The sequence below is a fragment of the Tursiops truncatus genome, chromosome 11 (genome assembly GCF_011762595.2).
Source record: "Tursiops truncatus isolate mTurTru1 chromosome 11, mTurTru1.mat.Y, whole genome shotgun sequence".
In the NCBI taxonomy this organism is placed as follows: Eukaryota; Metazoa; Chordata; class Mammalia; order Artiodactyla; family Delphinidae; genus Tursiops; species Tursiops truncatus.
The window spans coordinates 75160338-75180327 of record NC_047044.1 but is presented as its reverse complement, the minus strand read 5'-3'; the positions used below and the strand labels follow the sequence as shown (position 1 = coordinate 75180327).

Genomic DNA, 19990 nt, shown 5'->3' with positions numbered 1-19990 from the left:
TTTGTAGTTTATTTTTACATTTTAAAATTATCCATTAGCACCATACCTTGAGGGAAAGAGAAAAATTATAAAATGAATGTGCTTCCTGATTATTAACTACAGTTTTAAAATGGAGGAAGCCAATGATGGCTTCATAACTTTCGTGTGTTTTCAGCTCCACTTACATTATATTTTTCTGGATATTTTAACTCAATTAACTTCTTCAGTGGTTAACTTCAACTCAGTTGGAGCCAAAGCCAAGATATAAGGAAACTGCAGGACAATGTGGGATAGAGGAAAGGACAGAAAGAGTTTTCAGTCTATAACTGAAAATGCCCCGTTTTTAGGTTCTTTGACCCAGTTTCAACTTGTGTGTGTGGGGGGGGTGGAATTCCCATACCACTAACAATTCTCTGGATACCAACTGGGTGTTCTTACAGTTCAACTCAATTCTGACACCTGCCTACCAGAGGTAGCATTAGATTCCATAGGTTAAGGGTTCAGTCCTGCATAACTGCCCCCCTCCCTTCCGATGCCAGTAGCAAATCCAAGTTGTTATCTGTAGTTTTCTGACCAACCGGCAAAAAATTGGAGGTTCCCACGACCCCTCCTTGGGTTTGATCAATTTGCCAGAGCAGCTTGCAGAACTCAGGAAACTAATTTCTTTACCAGTTTACTATAAAAAGATATAAGGATATATTATAAAAGGATTACCAGTTTATTATAAAAGGATATAACTCAGAAATAGCCAGATGGAAGAGATCATAGGGCAAAGTATGGGGAAAGGGCATGGAAGCTCAGAGCACAATATTCTCAAATTTCTGCATGTACAACCCAGAAGCTCTCAAACCCCATCCTTCTTGGTTTTTATAGAGGCTTCATTACATTGGCATGATTGAGTAAATAATTGGCCACTGGTGACTGATTCAACCTCCAGCCCCTTTCCCTTCTCAGGAGGTCAGCAGGGGTGGGACTGAAAGTTCCAACCCTCTAATCACATGGTTGATTCTTCTGGAAAACAGCCCTCATCCTTAGGTGGGGTCCAAAAATCACCTCATTAACCTAAAAGACATGGCTCTCATCACTAAGGAAATTCTAAGGGTTTTGGGAGCTGTGAGCCAGGAACTGTGGAAGAAGACTAAATATATATGCACAATATCACATCTCCCTTCTCACTAATGTGGTTCATAAAATACTTCATCCAAACCAAGTCACTTTTGAAAGTGAAAGGCTGTACTATCAACTGTACCAGAGTAGCGGGAATCAAGTCATATTCTGGAAACTTAGTAAATGGTCATCTTACCTCTTTTAGCCTAACATCCTTCCAAATTACCCAATCTGGTCAAATCTAAACTTTGCATGGCATTCCACAGTGTCTTTGTGATTTGACCCCTGGCTATTGACCCAACTTCATTCTTCTGCCACTCTACTACCTATTCTCCTTCTCCTGACCACAAGTTACTCTCTCACGATTTTTGTTCGGGCTGTTTCAAATAGTTCCAGGGCGTTTTTTCCTCCTGTCTGGGTGCCTGGCAAATTTGTATTCATGCTTCAAAAACTAGATCCAGTAGTACCTCTTCCCTGAAGCTCTCTCTGCCTCCTCTGTCCCTAAGGGCCTTTAAAGCACACCCACTACCATAGCACTAGTAATAATTTATTGGCCTATAATCTTTTATCCCAAACACTTAGGACATGATGGTTTCAAAAATTATTTTCTTTTGGATATTGGAAAGGTAGTATGGTATACATTATCTGGGATAACATCTAGTAACCAAACACATTAATATATATGTAATGAAATATATGGATCAGTCACACTGAGTGGGATCACTGAAGACTGTAAGCAACTTAATGCCAATTTAGGTAATGTGTTGGTGCTAAATTGGACAATTTTTTAAAATTTTTATTTATTTTTGGCTGCTTTGGGTCTTCCTTGCTGCACACAGCCTTTTTCTAGTTGCGGTGAGGGGGGGCTACTCTTCGCAGCAGTGTGTGGGCTTCTCATTGCGGTGGCTTCTCTTGTTGCAGAGCTTGGGCTCTAGGCCCGTGGACTTCAGTAGTTGCAGCATGTGGGCTCAGTTGTTGTGGTGCACGGGCTCTGGGGTGCGCAAGCTTCAGTAATTGTGGCTTGTGAGCTCTAGAGCGCAGGCTCAGTAGTTGTGATGCACGGGCTTAGTTGGTCTGTGGCATGTGGGATCTTCCCTGACCAGGGATCGAACCTGTGTCCCCTGCATTGGCAGGCGGATTCTTAACCACCACGCCACCAGGGAAGTCCCCAGATTGGACAATTTGCAAAATAATTTTCAGGTTTCAGAGGTTTGGAGGTTTCATAATTGTGGACAAGGAATTGTGGATGTCTATTTATTTTGCTTCTCCAAATGCTCCCATCCTACCAATACACTTACTCCTTTTATTTACCTTTTTATTTTTAGTGTCTAGTATATATCACAAGGTCAAAAAATATTTATGGAGCTACTGAATACACATTTGGGGAATTATCTGAAAAGACACTCAAATGTCTGTGAACTTCAAGATGGCTAAAAGTTGAGTGATATGCAGGGAATATGTAGAAATTCTTATACTAGGAAAATAGTATAATATAACTTATACTGTGAAACCACTTAGACCTGGGTTAAAATGTCAACTCCACCACTGTGTGACTTTGGGCAAATTGTTTAGACATTAAGAGTCTCAGTAAAATGGGGGAGTTTATAGTTATTTCATAGGAATGTTGTGAGTTTTATATAAGGAAATGTATGTAAATTATTTAGCATCATAATTTGCATAAGTGCAACAATAGGTTGCTACTATTGTCAACTATTTTTTTTCTTTAAACAAGAGTACCTAGGGGAAAAGAGGCATAGGTATGGATTGAGTATGGATTGAATGGTGATTCACAGATTAGTTAGAAGAGGAACACATCTTCTAATGCTATTTAGTACTGAAAGGAGTGAATTTGCTTATAATGGAGACCAAAATTTCTAAGTAAATATTAATGTTTCAGGAAGTTAATAAATAACATTCTATTTTCCTACTCAGTTGTGCTCAGAGAAACAGTTCAAGCAGGTAGCAATTAAAAAAAAAAAGTGAATATCAGCTTAGGTCCATTAGAAAGTGGATTTGCTAATATATCACCTTGAATTAACTAGACTAGCCCATACAGTCACAGTCCTGGCTGGACAACCACATGTGTTCCCCATGGGTACTTGACCCTATAAAATTTACTACACAAAGGAGTAGAGAATATTTGTTTCCTGAGGATATCAAGGTTATAACTCAAACAAAAGGGGGAAACATGTAAGTCATTTCTTAGGGATGGGGTAGGCCAAGATTCCATGATTATCCTATTTGTAGCTCCTTCCATCCAGAAATGTAAAGCAAGGGGGGAAGAGATTTCCCCACAACAGCAAGAAGTGAAAGAAGTTGCATCAGTTAGAATTTTATTGAGAAAAATAAAACTAAAATTATAAAAAGAAGCTTATTGTATTACACACTTTTTACGTTGCTTATTATTGAAATTATGACTAATTATTAAAAGTATTTAAAAACAAAACCAATAGTTTAATTCTTAGGTCTTTATGACTTTTTTTTCAACAAAATTTGTTTAACAAGATAAAAAAAGAATCTGACTCTCAAAAGATTAAGGGAGGATCTGTGAGAATTTATAAAGTCATCAAAACATTTAAAATGAGTTTTTATGATTCAGTATTTGGCTATGACATGAAGGATGTTATGAGTTTGGACTTAGTTCAAATTCAAATAAGTAGTCCCAGGAACATTTTTTAAGTCAAGGTATGAAATGGTTGAATATATATATCAGAAATTACCTTCTGGCTAGGGAGAAGATAAGAGTGGAGGCCAGCTAGAAGATGAAAAAATAGTTAACAGATTATAGTAGTCATCCACATGAGAGATTATAGTGGTTCTGAACAAGGGTGGCTGAAATGGGAAACAGAGCACATTGGGAAATCAAGGCTCTAGTGAAAGAGTGTGAAGATTGAAGGACAAGAATGTGATTCACTGGGAGACAAACAGGTTTTTGAAGTGAGGAAGACAATGACTTCAGCTTCGGCTGTGCTGGGTTTGGAGTACATACCCAACATGCAAATAGAAATTTTGAGTAAGCTGTTGGTCACTGCAACTCAAGATAAAATTGAAGGACTTTCTTAAATAGTAGAATCTGAATCCATGAAAGAGAAGATAAAAGCCCCTTAACAGATTCCTGACGACACCGATAATAAAAGAAAGATAACTTTAAAGAAGAAAGAGCCTGCATAGAAGACTGGGAAAGAGTAGAAGTATGAAAAAAAATGAGACCAATGTGCTTTCATAGAAGTTTAGAGAATATTTTAAGAAGTGGTAAACAGCATAAAAAGTTAAAGTAAGTTCAATTAAAACAAAGGTTGGTAAGTATCCATTAACTTTAACAAGTAGGTCTTTAGTGCATTCAAGGAGACTACTGAAGCAGAAACTGTTAAACAGATGAATGTGGTTTAATGAATGAATGGGAGTGAATTCTGTGAGTGTAGATAGTTCCTTCAGGACATTGTATTTAGGGAAGAGGGAAACAGTAGCACATGGAATTGATGATGTTTGGATGTGCAATATTTTAGCATATTTTAATTATGGGAAGGAATCAGTAGACAAGAAGAGATAGAAAATTAAGCAGAATGAATAATTAATAGTAAAGTCTCATAAAAGGTGACCATGGGTGGAGTCTGAAGCAAAGGTGAAAAGATTGGATCATGTCTTCCTTTGTAAGAAAACAAGGATGGGCAGGAGACCTTCAAGATGGCAGAGGAATAAGACATGGAGATCACCTTCCTCTCCACAAATACATCAGAAACACATCTATATGTGGAACAACTCCTACAGAACACCTACTGAATGCTGGCAGAAGACCTCAGACTTCCCAAAAGGCAAGAAACTCCCTGCGTACCTGGGTAGGGCAAAAGAAAAAAGAAAAAACAGAGACAAAAGAATAGGGATGAGACCTGCACCTTGGGGAGGGAGCCGAGAAGGAGGAAAAGTTTCCACACACTAGGAAGGCCCTTCACTGGCGGAGACGGGGTGGTTGGTGGGGGGATCTTTGGAGCCACAGAGGAGAGCACAGAAACAGGGGTGCAGAGGGCAAAGCAGAGAGATCACCACACAGAGGATCACTGCCAACCAGTACTCACCAGCCAGAGAGGCTCCTCTGCTCACTTGCCGGGATGGGTGGGGGCTGGGAGATGAGGTTCCAGCTTTGGAGGTCAGATCCCAGGGAGAGGACTGGGGTTGCCTGTGTGAACACAGCCTGAAGGGGGCTAATGCACCACAGCTAGCCAGGAGGGAGTCTGGGAAAAAGTCTGCACCTGACCAAGAGGCAAGACACCATTGTTTCACGGTGCGCGAGGACAGGGGACTCAGAGCGCCACCTAAATGAGCTCCAGAGAAGGGCACGAGCTGCGGCTATCAGCGCAGACCCCAGAGATGGGCATGAAGATCTAAGGCTGCTGCAGCAGCCACCAAGAAGCCTGTGTGCAAGCACAGGTCACTATCTGCACCTCCCGTCCTGGGAGCCTGTGCAGCCCACCACTGCCAGGGTCCCATGATCCAGGGACAACTTCCCCGGGAGAACACACAGTGCACCTCAGGTTGTTGCAATATCACACTGGCCTCTGTCACCACAGGATTGCCCCGCATACTGTACCCCTCCTTCCCCCCAGCCTGAGTGAGCCAGAGCTCCCTAATCAGCTGCTCCTTTAACCCTGTCCTGTCTGGGCGGGAACAGATGCCCTCAGTCGACCTATAAGCAGAGGCAGGGCCAGTACAAAGCTGAACCCCAGGAGCTGTGTGAACAAAGAAGACAAAGGGAAATTTCTCGCAGCAGCCTCAGGAGCAGCGGATTAAATCTCCACAATCAACTTGATGTACCTTGCATCTGTGGAATACCTGAATAGACAATGAACCATCCCAAAATTGAGGCGGTAGACTTTGGAAGCAACTGTAGACTTGGGGTTTGCTGTATGTGACTGACTGGTTCCCAGTTTTATGTTTATCTTAGTTTAGTATTTAGAGTTTATTATCATTGGTAGATTTGTTTAGTGATTTGGTTGCTCTCTTCCTTTTTAAAATTTATTTATTTTTTTAAAATATAGATATATATATTTAAAAATTTTTTTCTCTGTGTGTATGTGTATTCTTCTTTGTGTGATTTTGTCTGTATAGCTTTGCTTTTACCATTTGTCCTAGGGTTCTGTCTGTCAGTTTTTTCTTTTTTCTTTATTTTGTTTTTACTATTCTTTTTAGTGCTTGTTATCATTGGTGGATTTGTTTTTGGTTTGGTTTCTCTCTTCTTTCTTTCTCCCTTTATTTCCCTCTTTCATTCTCCCTTTTCTCCTCCCTTTCTTCCTCCCTTCCTTCCTTTCCCTTCCCTTCCCTTCTCTTCCCTTCCCTTCCCTCCCTCCCTCCCTCCTTTCTTTCTTGCTTTCTTTCCCCCTTTTCTTCTGAGCTGCATAGCTGACAGAGTCTTGGTGCTCTGGCAGGGTGTCAGGCCTGTGCCTCTGAGGTGGGACAGCTGAGTTCAAGACATTGGTCCACCAGAGACCTCCCAGATCCACATAATATCAAATAGCGAAAGCTCTCCCAGAGATAGCCATCTTAATGCTAAGGCTCCATTCAACAACCAGAAAGCTACAGTGCTAGACATTCTATGCCAAACAACTAGCAAGACAGGAACACAAAACCACCCATTAGCAGAGAGGTTGCCTTAAATCATAATAAGGTCACAAACACACCAAAACACACCAACAGACATGGTCCTGCCTATCAGAAACATAAGACACAGCCTCATCCACGAGAACACAGGCACTAGTCCCCTTCCCCAGGAAGCCTACACAGCCCACTGAAAAAACCTTAGCCACTAGGGGCAGACACCAAAAACAACGGGAACTACAAACCTGCAGGCTGCAATAAGGGGACCCCAAACACAGTAAGGTAAGCACATGAGAAGACAGAGAAACACACAGCAGAAAAGGAGCAAGGTAAAAACCCATCAGACCAAACAAATGAAGAGGAAATGGGCAGTCTACCTGAAAAAGTATTGAGAGTAATTAGTAAAGAGGATCCAAAATCTTGGAAATGGAATGAAGAAAATACAAGAAACGTTTAACAAGGACCTAGAAGAACTAAAGAGCAAACAAACAATGATGAACAACACAATAAATGAAATTAAAAATTCTCTAGAAGGAAACAATAGCAGAATAACTGAGGCAGAAGAATGGATAAGTGATCTGGAAGATAAAATAGTGGAAATAACTACTGCAGAGCAGAATAAAGAAAATCAGAATGAAAAGAATTGGAGAGAGCCTCAGAGACCTCTGGGACAACACTAACTGCATCAACATTCCAATTATAGGGGTCCCAGAAGAAGAATAGAAAAAGAAAGGGACTGAGAAAATATTTAAAGAGATTATAGTTGAAAGCTTCCCTAATATGGGAAAGGAAATAGCCAATCAAGTGCAGGAAGCACAGAGAGTCCCATACATGATAAATGCAAGAAGAAATATGTCAAGACACATATTAATCAAACTATCAAAAATTAAATACAAAGAAAAAATATTAAAAGCCGCAAGGGAAATACAACAAATAACATACAAGGGTATCCCCATAAGGTTAATGGCTGATTTTTCAGCAGAAAATCTGCAGGCCAGAAGGGAGTGGCAAGACATATTTAAAGTGATAAAAGGGAAGAAATTACAACCAGGATTACTCTACCCAGCAAGATCTCATTCAGATTCCATGGACAAATTAAAAAACTTAGAGAAAAGCAAGATCTAATAGAATTCTGCATGACCATACCAGCTTTACAGCAAATGCTAAAGGAACTTCTCCAGGCAGGAAACACAAGAGAAGGAAAAGATCTACAATAACAAACCCAAAACAATTATGAAAATGGTAATAGGAACATACATATCGGTAACTACATTAAATGTAAGTGGATTAAATGCTCCCACCAATAGACATAGTCTGGCTGAATGGATACAAAAACAAGACCCATATATATGCTGTCTGTAGGAGACCCACTTCAGACCTAGGGATACATACAGACTGAAAGTGAGGGGATGGAAAAAGATATTCCATGAAAATGGAAATCAAAAGAAAGCTGGAGTAGCAGTATTCATATCAGACAAAATAGACTCTAAAATAAAGACTACTACAAGAGACAAAGAAGGACACTAACTAATGATCAAGGGATCAATCCAAGAAGAAGATATAACAATGGTAAATATTTATGCAACCAACATAGGAGCACTTCAATACATAAGACAAATGCTAAGAGGCATAAAATGGGAAATCGACAGTAACACAATCATAGTAGGGGACTTTATCACCCCACTTTCACCAATGGACAGATCAACTAAAGTGAAAATAAATAAGGAAGCACAAACTTTAAAGGATACATTAAACAAGGCAAATCTAATTGATATTTATAGGATATTCCATCCAAAAACAACAGAATACAATTTCTTCTCAAGTGCTCATTGAACATTCTCCAGGATAGATCATATCTTGGGTCACAAATCAAGTCTTGGTGAATTTAAGAAAACTGAAATTGTATCAAGTATCTTTTACGACCACAATGCTATGAGACTAGATATCAATTACAGGAAAAAAAATGGAAAAAATACAAACACATGGAGGCTAAACAATACACTACTTAATAACCAAGAGATCACTGAGGAAATCAAAGAGGAAATAAAAAAACCTAGAAACAAATGACTATGAAAACACAATGACACAAAACCTATGGAATTCAGCAAAAGCAGTTCTAAGAGGGAAGTTCATAGCAATACAATCCTACCTCAAGAAACAAGAAACATCTCAAACAAACAACCTAACCTTACACCTAAAGCAATTAGAGAAAGAAGAACAAAAAAACCCCCAAAATTAGCAGAAGGAAAGAAATCATAAAGATTAGATCAGAAATAAATGAAAAAGAAATGAAGGAAACAAGAGCAAAGATGAATAAAACTAAAAGCTGGTTCTGTGACAAGATAAACAAAACTGACAAACCATTAGCCAGACTCATCAAGAAAAAAAGGGAGAAGACTCAAAGCAATAGAATTAGAAATGAAAAAGGAGAAGTAACAACAGACACGACAGAAATACAAAGAAGCATGAGAGATTACTACAAGCAACTATATGTTAATGAAATGGACAACCTGGAAGAAATGGACAAATTCTTCAAAAAGCACAACCTTCCGAGACTGAACCAGGAAGAAATAGAAAATATAAACAGACCAATCAGAAGCACTGAAATTGAAACTGTGATTAAAAATCTTCCAACAAACAAAAGCCCAAGACCGGATGACTTCACAGGTGAATTCTATCAAACGTTTAGAGAAGAGCTAACACCTGTCCTTCTCAAACTCTTCCAAAATATAACAGAGGGAGGAACACTCCCAAACTCATTCTACGAGGCCACCATCACACTGACACCAAAACCAGACAAAGATGTCACAGAAAAAGAAAACTACACAACAATATCACTGATGAACATAGATGCAAAACTCCTCAACAAAATACTAGCAATCAGAATCCAACAGCACATTAAAAGGATCATACACCATGATCAATTGGGATTTATCCCAGGAATGCAAGGATTCTTCAATATGTGCAAATCAATCAATGTGATAAACCATATTAACAAGTTGAAGGAGAAAAATCATATGATCATCTCAATAGACACAGAAAAAGGTTTAGACAAAATTTAACCCCATTTATGATAAAAAATCCTCCAGAAAGTAGGCATAGAGGAAACTTACCTCAACATAATAAAGGCCATATATGACAAACCCAAAGCCAACATCGTTCTCAATGGTGAAAAACTGAAACCATTTCCTCTAAGATCAGGAACAAGACAAGGTTGTCCACCCTCACCACTATTATTCAACATAGTTTTGGAAGTTTTAGCTGTAGCAATCAGAGAAGAAAAAGAAAGAAAAGGAATCCAAATTGGAAAAGAAGAGGTAAAGCTCTCACTGTGTGCAGGTGACATGATACTATACATAAAGTATTCGAAAGATGTCACCAGAAAACTATTAGAGCTAATCAATGAATTTGGTAAAGTAGTAGGATACAAAATTAATGCAAGGAAATCTCCTGCATTCCTATACACTAATAATGAAAAATCTGAAAGAGAAATTATGGAAACACTCCCATTTATCATTTCAACAGAAAGAACAAAATACCTAGGAATAAACCTACCTAAGGAGACAAAAGACCTGTATGCAGAAAACTATAAGACACTGCTGAAAGAAATTAAAGATGATACAAACAGATGGAGAGATATACCATGTTCTTGGAAGAATCAACATTGTGAAAATGACTATACTACCCAAAGCAATCTTCAGATTCAATGCAATCCCTATCAAACTACAAATGGCATTTTTCACAGAAGTGGAACAAAAAATTTCACAATTTGTATGGAAACACAAAAGGCCCCACATAGCCAAAGCAATCTTGAGAAAGAAGAATGGAGCTAGAGCAATCAGGCTCTCAGACTTCAGACTATACTACAATGCTACAGTAATCAAGACAGTATGGTACTGGCACAAAAACAGAAATATAGATCAATGGAACAGGATAGAAAGCCCAGAGATAAACCTACGGCCATATGGTCACCTTATCTTTGATAAAGGAGGCAAGAATATACAATGGAGAAAAGACAACCTCTTCAATAAATGGTGCTGGAAAAACTGGGTAGCTACATGTAAAAGAATGAAATTAGAACACTCCCTAACATCATACACAAAAATAAACTCCAAATGGATTAAAAACCTAAATGTAAGGCCAGAAAGTCTTAGCAGAAACATAGGCAGAACACTCTATGACATAAATCACAGGAAGATCATTTTTGACCCACCTCCTAGAGAAATGGAAATAAAAACAAAAATAAACAAATGGGACCTAATGAAACTTCAAAGCTTCTGCACAGCAAAGGAAACCATAAACAAGATGAAAAGACAACCCTCAGAATGGGAGAAAATATTTTCAAATGGACCAACTGACAAAGGATGAATCTACAAAATTTATAAGCCGCTCATGCAGCTCAATATCAAAAACACAAACAACCCAACCCAAAAATGTGCAGAAGACCTAAACAGACATTTCTCCAAAGAAGATATACAGATTGCCAACAAACATATGAAAGAATGCTCAACATCATTAATCATTAGAGAAATGCAAATCAAAACTACAATGAGGTATCACCTCACACCAGTCAGTAAGGCCATCATCAAAAAATCTACAGACAGTAAATGCTGGAGAGGGTGTGGAGAAAAGCGCACTGTTGGTGGGAATGTAATTTGATACAGCCACTATGGAGAACATTATGGAGGTTCCTTAAAAATCTAATAATAGAACTACCACATGACCCAGCAATCCCACTACTGGGCATATACCCTGAAAAAAACATAATTCAAAAAGAGTCATGTACCACAATGTTCATTGCAGCTCTATTTACAATAGCCAGGACATGGAAGCAACCTAAGTGTCCATCGACAGATGAATGGATAAAGTGGATGTGGCACATATATACAATGGAATTTTACTCAGCCCTAAAAAGAAACAAAATTGAGTTATTTGTAGTGAGGTGGATGAACCCAGAGACTGTCATACAGAATGAAGTAAGTCAGAAAGACAAAAATAAATACTGTATGCTAACACATAAATATGGACTCTAAAAAAAAAAAGGTTCTGAAGAACCTAGGGGCAGGGCAGGAATAAAGATGCAGAGGTAGAGAATCGATTTGAGGACACGGGGATGGGGAAGGGTAAGCTGTGATGAAGTGAGAGGGTGGCATGGACTTATATAAAGTAACAAATCTAAAATGGATAGCTAGTGGGAAGCAGCCCTATAGCACAGGGAGATCAGCTCGGTGCTTTGTGACCACCTAGAGGGGTGCGATAAGAAATGTGAGAGGGAGACGCAAGAGGGAGGAGATATGGGGATATATGTATATGTATAGCTGATTCACTTTGTTATAAAGCAGAAACTAACACACCATTGTAAAGCGATTATACTCCAATAGAGATGTTAAAAAAAGAAAAGAAAAGGAGGATGGTTCTGGAATCAGGTAAGTTTATAGGTATAGGCAGGAAGACAAGGGAATTCTTTTTTGTAAGTACAATTTTCTCTGCAAAATAGGAGTTAGGGTCAACTGCCAGTTATTTTGGGATACTGGGGAATAATTTGGAATATTTAAACAGAGTGCGGAAAATCTGATATATGAACTTTAGAGAACAGGAGAAAATTGAATAGGAAAACAAAGGATGTCTGGTCAGAATTGAGGGTTCTTTTGAAATTGGAGACTAAGAGTGATACTCGTCTGCCTGGTTTTAAAACCTCCTAAATATTGTTTCTTTGGTGTAGGAATAGAGAAGCAGATGAATTTATCCATGAATGAGCACCCCCTACCCTCCCAGGAGAATGTGATAAACCTCAAAGGAGAAAATGATTGCGATGATGAAATGATGTATCGTAAGTATGATGCAATATTTGTTGACAGGGAATTCACACAGAGGTAGAAAACTGAATGGAGTTTCCAAATGAGAAAGATAAAAGCATAGGAGCTCTTCATTGGGGCTCAGAATATTTGAATTTATAATTCTAAAATAGTATTGTTTAACATAATGACTAGTGTTTGAGCATGATCATAAAAGAAATGAGGTAAGGTGGAGAGGAGGAGAAGATCACTGGAGCAAAGGGGCCAACCATTCTGAGGCCAGGGTGATGAATATGAATGGTTTGCCTTCACACAGACTTTGAAATTGCCCATTTTAATGAGCAAGCTTGATGAGTAGGATCTCTCTAGCTCAAAATTTTAATGTCTCTGGATAATTGAAAAGAATCCATTATATGCCATTCACCCAATTAGATCTTGGTAAAATTAGAGTAAATGAAATTTCAAAAATTAGATTAGACTCAAAGATAATTAGGTTTAAAATTGCTCAAACTCTGATTTGACTACATACATATGCATAACTATTGCTTCCACCGATATGTATCTACTTATCTATCTGTCTGGTTGGCTGACTCTATATCTCTGACTGATTTGTAAAGATCAAAGATCTTACTGTTTTATCATGTCTTAATATCTCAAAATAAAGTGACATTGTTATGAAAAAAACAGGAAAGACCACCCTCATCAGAAAATAGAATAAGCCAAAAAATGCTAATTCCTCAGAATCTTTTAGTAAAACAGAACTTTGCTAAAGTCTAACATTTGCATGGTCTTAATTACTATGGATTGTAAATACTGTTAGGTCTAATTACCTATTAACCATGCAGATGGCTACGATGCAGAAAAGCATAGGCCAATTTGTATGCTCTCAATTCCAATTACTACTGCCTTAGTTGATAATCTTATCTGTGTCTTTCTGCATCATTTTTTTAAATTTTAAAATTCTAGTTTTTTAATTTCTCAAAATGTACAAAGAAGTAATTTCTCAATTAATCAGAAATTATAATTCTTGTATATTCCAAGTCTTTTGTTTCTTTGGTTGTCCTCATTTTTGCCTGATGACAGACCATGTTTATGGCAACATTCTGCAGAGAACAAGAGGTAATAAAACTCAAACCAACAACTCTTATTCAGAGAAAGCTGAGGAAAGCTGCCTCTAAAATGAAAATTTGGAATTATCTTTGAAGTTAACTTATTTATACTCTTCATATGGTGTTATTATTATAATGGGGCATAATTCTGATTTCTACAATAAGGGACCAAAAAAACACTGACTTAAACAAGATAGAAGTTTATTTCTCTCTCATTTAATTAATTGGCTCAGCATAAGAAAGCAGGGCAAATACATCAGCTTCAGGTGTTTGGAATCCTGGTTTCTTCCATATTTTTGCTTTTCTATTCACAGGTTTTTGCTTTCTCGTTAAAGTCCAAGATGGCAAGCTTAATGTCTACGTTCCACGCAGCTGGATGAAGAATAACAAGCTTGTTACAATTGCTAATAGCCATTAAGTAAGTGTGTCATAGTTTTCTCTGTGTATGTGCTAAAGCAAATACATCAGCATCGGAAGTCGCAGAATGAGTCTAAATTGGCTTGGAAGAAAATACTGGAGAAAATAGTGAAACAGACCCGTAACCCTCATAAGCCAAACTTTTGTTGGGTCAGATGAGTTTGGCAACATTGCCAACATTCGACATAACTGTACAGCTAGCTTTAGAGCACAACAACACTAGATTTTATATCTTATGAATTCCTGCGTGGAAAAAAGTGCATCATTACTAGTCTTGACAGCATTCTTGATGGCAAAGAGTCCAATGATGAGAGGATAAACAAAGGTATCACCAATTCTCAATCAAAAAGCCATTCAGAAGAATCAGACTCAAAACTTTAATTTTTAAATTATTTTAACCTATATGTCTTTTATACTTTCCTTTTTATATTTGTACAAGAGTGATATATGATATTAAAAATTCATGTCTAACTTTTAGAAGTTTTTCCATAAGTATAAAATAAAAAATTCTATGTGATAAGAAAGCATAATTTAATTTGCATCCTTCTTTTTCCTTTTTTGGTATCATATAAAATAATGTTGTGTCTTGTAATCAATAGCATCTTAGATTCAATAAAATATGGTATCAAGTATAGTACCAAATATCGTATTAAATTAGCCAAATTTATTGGCTAATTTGTTGACAGGGAATTCACACAGAGGTAGAAAATTGAATGGAGTTTCCAAATGAGAAATCTTTACATATATTTGTAATTGAGTAAATGATTTATAATCTGTGATTGTATATTAATTCTACATTTACATTAACTTGAACAACTGTGCACAACATTTAATTAATGGTACCAGTACCATTCTTATTAGTCAAGTAACTTCAGTGAAAGTGTTTGCCATATAAATACCTACTTGCTCCCACATCTAAGAAATTGAAGAACACACATATGAATTTAGAATAATTTGTTTAAATGTTTATTTTAGAATTTTTACTACTAAATTGAAAGTGTAAAAGTGAAAATTTATAACATTAATGAATTAAATGTTTATTTAAAATATTTAAATTATGGTTAGGTCTATACAGTTGTGATGCGACTATGAGCTTAAGTGGGTTTGATTAGCTGCATTTATGAGGTCTGCTTTTCAAGCAACAAAGTTTCCTAAAACCTCATAGGGATTTGGATATGGAGAAGCAATTAAAGACTGACCAGAAATGAACTCAAATGAAGTTCAAAAACTCTTATGTATATTCAATCACAGTATGTATGAAAAATCACATTTAAGGCCAATATATTGTTTTGTATTTTCCCTAAGCATTATAGCATTAAGTCCTATTATAGCAATAAATTAATGAATTTAGTGGGTGATCTATCTATTTAGGGGGACAGGGAGAATCAGTGGCAAGAAGACTGCAAAAATCTGATTTCCTAAAAAAAAGCACATGATGAACTTTCCAGTGTACTAGTAATGTTGGCATCAATAATGTCTCTAAAAAAACTATTCCAAAAGAGTAAATTAACTAGTGTTGCCATCTGCAGTTAAGTTTTTGTAAAGTTTACTAAAATATGGGATCTGTCAACTTAATTGCTTGATCCTCAAGTCAATAACACTGCTGCTGCTTCTGCTACTGCTGTAGTAGTAAATGGTAAAGAGAATGGTGAAGCTGCTCCTTACTGGCATTAAAGAAAACATTAGGAGAATATCTTATTTATATATATGATTCATGACTTCTTTAAGGTAGAATAACTTTAGGATTACAGTCAACCCTCTGTATCCATGTTCCATACCCATGGGATCAAGCAACCACAGGTTGAAAATATTTTTTAAAAAAAGAAAAATTCCAGGAAGTTCAAAAAACCAAAACTTGAATTTGTTACACAGGCTACTATTTACATTATGTTTACATTGTATTTACAACTATTTACATAATCATTTACATTGATTTAGGTATTAAAAGTAATCTAGAGATGATATAAAGTATATGGGAGGAAGCGCTGTAGGTTACATGCAAATACTACATCATTTTATATAAGGAACTTGAGCATCACAAATTTTGTTATCTGTGGGGGCTCCTAGAACAAATCCCCCATGGAGACCAAAGGAGGACTACACCTGCACTTCTCTGCCTTTACACTTATATGAAGGAATCTAAAAATATACACAATCTGGAAGCTTGCAATTGTCACTGCAACCTTAGAATACCTGACACCATCTGGGCAGTGCTGAAAGTAAAAAACCACTGTACCATTCAATGTCCATGTCCTCCTACCAATAATGTGTTTCTCTTTAAACAAACAGTGAGTAGAAGGCTCGCCTACTGTCAGTGTGTTTACGTAGGGATCTTTAATGAAGGACACAAGTACGTAAGTTATAAGAAAGTTTACTTTAAAGAACAAAGTGAAGCTGAGTGGCTAATTAATATAATTAAAGACTTGGTAAATAATCTTTGATCCGTTTCATAGATATATATTGGTATTGGGAGTATATTTGCAGATTAAAGTATTGTACTTCTAATTGTTGCATAGATTTACAAATGGAAAATGTAAAGCAATCTTGTGCATCTTTATATCTCATACACAACCTAGTAGGATGTCTTTTCTAGTGACAGCCATTGAACAAATATTCATATATTAAATTGAATACCCCATTTGAATAGTACATATTTTCCCCTAAGGGCAGAAAAATATCCATGTAATTGTTTTAGACTATGTTTTGTCCACTTTTTGTTCCCAGGGGAAAGTCCAAAAGGAATTAGGATTACAACTACTTCTTGTAGTGCTTAGGACGGGCTCAGAACCCTTTCTACAATTCATATACTGTGCTTTACCTTAAGCTGATAATTGTGTATTTATAAAGATTTAAGAGCTAGTGTTTGTTTTCCAACCTTCAAATTTTCCTCATTATCAATCAATTTGAGACCCAGGAAACCACTATTTTGTGTATGATCACAAGGGGTAGTGGTGGGGTGGTGGTGGAAATCAGTAGTTTTATCCACAGTATCAAATGTTAAATGACCAAAGTACAGATCTTTAAACTTAAATACCCTTATTTCTTTCACTTCACCTCCTTCTCTTAGTCTTATCTTTAGCAAGTGTATCATCAAAGACATTTCAGAGCAACTTATCCATTCACCACACAGGATTTTAAGTTCACTCTATTTTGAGTGTTTATCTCATGCTTAGCTACCATACACAAGACAAGCATATACACATTGTTCACCCAGTGCCTTCCAATAGTAGTTGAGTTTCATACATTCCTAGCAATTTAACACCTGATGAACAAATGGAAGACTCTGTTGTGTTTATAAAAATTCACAAAATGTCTACATTTCCAGAATATGTACAGAAGCAATTAAGTATCATTCCGCTCCAGGGTCCAAATAGCAACAACTCCTCAGGTTCTGCCAAGTGCATACAGAAGCCTCTCGTGGTTCCTATTGCCAAGATCAGAGAATTTTAAGAGTGCAAATATTCCACTTAAATAATGGTACGCGAAGACTAAACCACATCTCTCCTCCACCTCCATCCCCTCTCCCTTTGTCTTTGGTGGTAGTGGATGAGGGGATCACTAACCGTGCCCTCTTTGCCTCCTCCCCAGCACAGAGCTCTCCACCGTCACGTTCCACACTGAGCTACGGTCCAGCTCTTACCTGTTGCCTTGGTTACCCTCAACCCACGAAGCCCTGTCAGGTGACTAAAATGACGGGAAAGTAAGGAGAAAGAAACAAGACCCTACAGAAGGAATGATAACCTTCCAGCCCGATGACGAAAATCCCCAACCAGTGTTCTTCTCCCAAAGCAACAAGTGACCCTCTCACAAGGGACTCTTAAAGCCACGCGGCCAGCAACTCCCGGAATCCATCTCGCCCGCGTCAACAGCACAACAGGCTGCACATAGCGCAGGTCGTAAAAAACCCTTTCCCCCAAGCATGACCAAAACAGTGGCTCTGATACGCTCCCCACACCCCTTTGAGAAAAATCTGTCACCTGAGACTTCTTTCCACCTCCAGATTTCTGAAGGTCGATGTGTTTCCTCCACCCCACCCCGTTTTTCCCCCCAAGTTTCTTGAAGGAGCAGAGAGGGTGCCTGTGTTGGGGGGTATATGAGCACGTGTGTAGAAAGGATTTATAACCCTTTGCCTCTGTTCCACGTAAATCTGTATGTGCGCTGAGCCTTACCTGTCGCGTCAAAAATGGGATCCATAATCCCTGCTGTTGGGCCAACGTTGTCATGAAGCCCTATAAAGTCATATGTATTAAAGGGCTTTGCACACTGTCAAATGCTAGACAGCTTGCGGCCGCGGGTTATCCCTGCAGGGATCCTTTCTGCTCTCGGGGGCCAAGGCAGCCCCATTTCCAACGCGGCTCTTTGCGTCCACGCCCGGATTCTTCCGCCTGGCCCCCTCCCCAAGCCGCGACCCACCACCCACGGGACAAGCTAGGGCAACCAGAGTCCGGGTGGCGAATGGCCCCCGAGGGCAGCGCTCGGCTAATGGTCGGACGCCGCCGCTCGCGCTCGCCCCTCCACTCCGGGAGGGAGATCGGAGGCGTGGGAAAGCTCAGAGAGAGGGGGTGCAGGCGCCTGGGAGCGAGAGACGGCGCCGGCGGGTATGGAGTGGACCAGAGAAGTGGAAGAAGCCGGGCAGATGGAGGCGAGGAGACAAAACCCGAAGAGTCCACGCTGGAAGTCACCAGGAGCTGACCAGAAGGAAGGAGCGAGGTAGGATAGGAAAGCGCGGCGTCCCAAAGATGCGCCGGCGCCGCACTGAAGGCTCAGGATCTGGGAGCTTAGAGCCGAGAGGACGCGGGTCCCAGACGACTGGGAGGTCGCGAGCGGAGCCCTCCCCCAATTACCTGTGCTACTTCCGCCCTGGCTGCCCCTGTCCGTGGGGAAGATGCTCGAGCATTTCTCCCACTCCACCTGGCCCGCGAAGCACAGCTCCGTGACGATATGCAGCGCCTTCTGGCACAGGCTGCTCACTCCGTCCTCCTTTTGGAAACTCATCGTTTGGCCTTGTTTCCCCCAATTAGCCGTCCTTTCCCCTTCCCGTTACCTCTGTGCTGGCCCCTCTAGCGCCGTAAACCGTAACCGGCCCTCGAGGACTTTGGCCGGAGAGCGCGCAGCTAAAAGGCGGCAATTTAGGAGCCCCATGTTGGCCCCATGGCGGGAGCGGAGGGCTCGGGAGAAGGGGGAGAGGCTGGGGCGGTAATCGGGGCGAGGCGGAGGCGGCAGCGGCGGCTGCGAGGTTTTTGCCAACTCTCACGCGGCGCGAACAAGCCCAAGCGAGCTGGAGAGAGACCCAGCATGGAGTGCGGAGGGGAGGGGGCGGGGGACGTAAAAAAACTAAAGCCCTCGACTGCTGCAGCGCTTGTGTTTCTGGCGGGTGCCTGACGGGGGCGCTTCCAATCGCAGCCTGGCGCCGGCCCGGTGACCCCCAATAGAACGCGCCGTCCCCCTTCTTTAGTACCCGGGGGAAGGGGGAGACCATGGGGGAGGGGCGGCCCGGCTCCCCTGCTGGGTCGTCCTGCGGAGGCTGGGGATGCTCTTCTAGGGGCACAGGACGGCGAGAAATCTTGGTTTTCTCTGTACCTTTTTCAGCCTCCGTACCCCAATCCCCTCTTCTCTCCAACGTGACTACGGATGTGTTCTATCCGGTTCTACTTTTCTGAAAAGTCATTACAACTGAAAACAAACTGAAAAAGTTAAATTGAAAAAACGAGTAGATGAGTAATAAAACTAGATGTCTATAGAAAGAAGACATCCCAGGAAAGCATTTTAAAAATGATTTCTAACTATGATTGTTTAGAGATAGAATATTCAACCCAAGAGGTCTTTTTATTACTAGTAGTGAAATTCACCATGAGGTGCATTTACTGATTACCCAGTTCAGTTTTTCTTTATGCATAAACAAACTGAATAGTCAAATTTTAATTTATTGCCTTTTTGATTTTTTTCTTTATTAAACTTAGGAGATCACAAAACAAAATATGTTATTTCTATTAA

The 19990-nt window shown here is 39.4% G+C and overlaps 1 protein-coding gene across 1 annotated transcript in view; it reads right to left on the bottom strand.

The window, feature by feature from the left end:
• SYT10 (synaptotagmin 10) overlaps positions 1–19194 on the bottom strand; it is a 77314-nt gene extending 58120 nt beyond the window's left edge. The window contains exon 1 of the mRNA XM_019938093.3: positions 18841–19194. Coding sequence (XP_019793652.2) covers positions 18841–18991 — 151 coding nt within the window. The 5' untranslated portion in view covers positions 18992–19194. The remainder of the gene's footprint in view (positions 1–18840) is intronic.
• Positions 19195–19990: the final 796 nt, after the last annotated feature.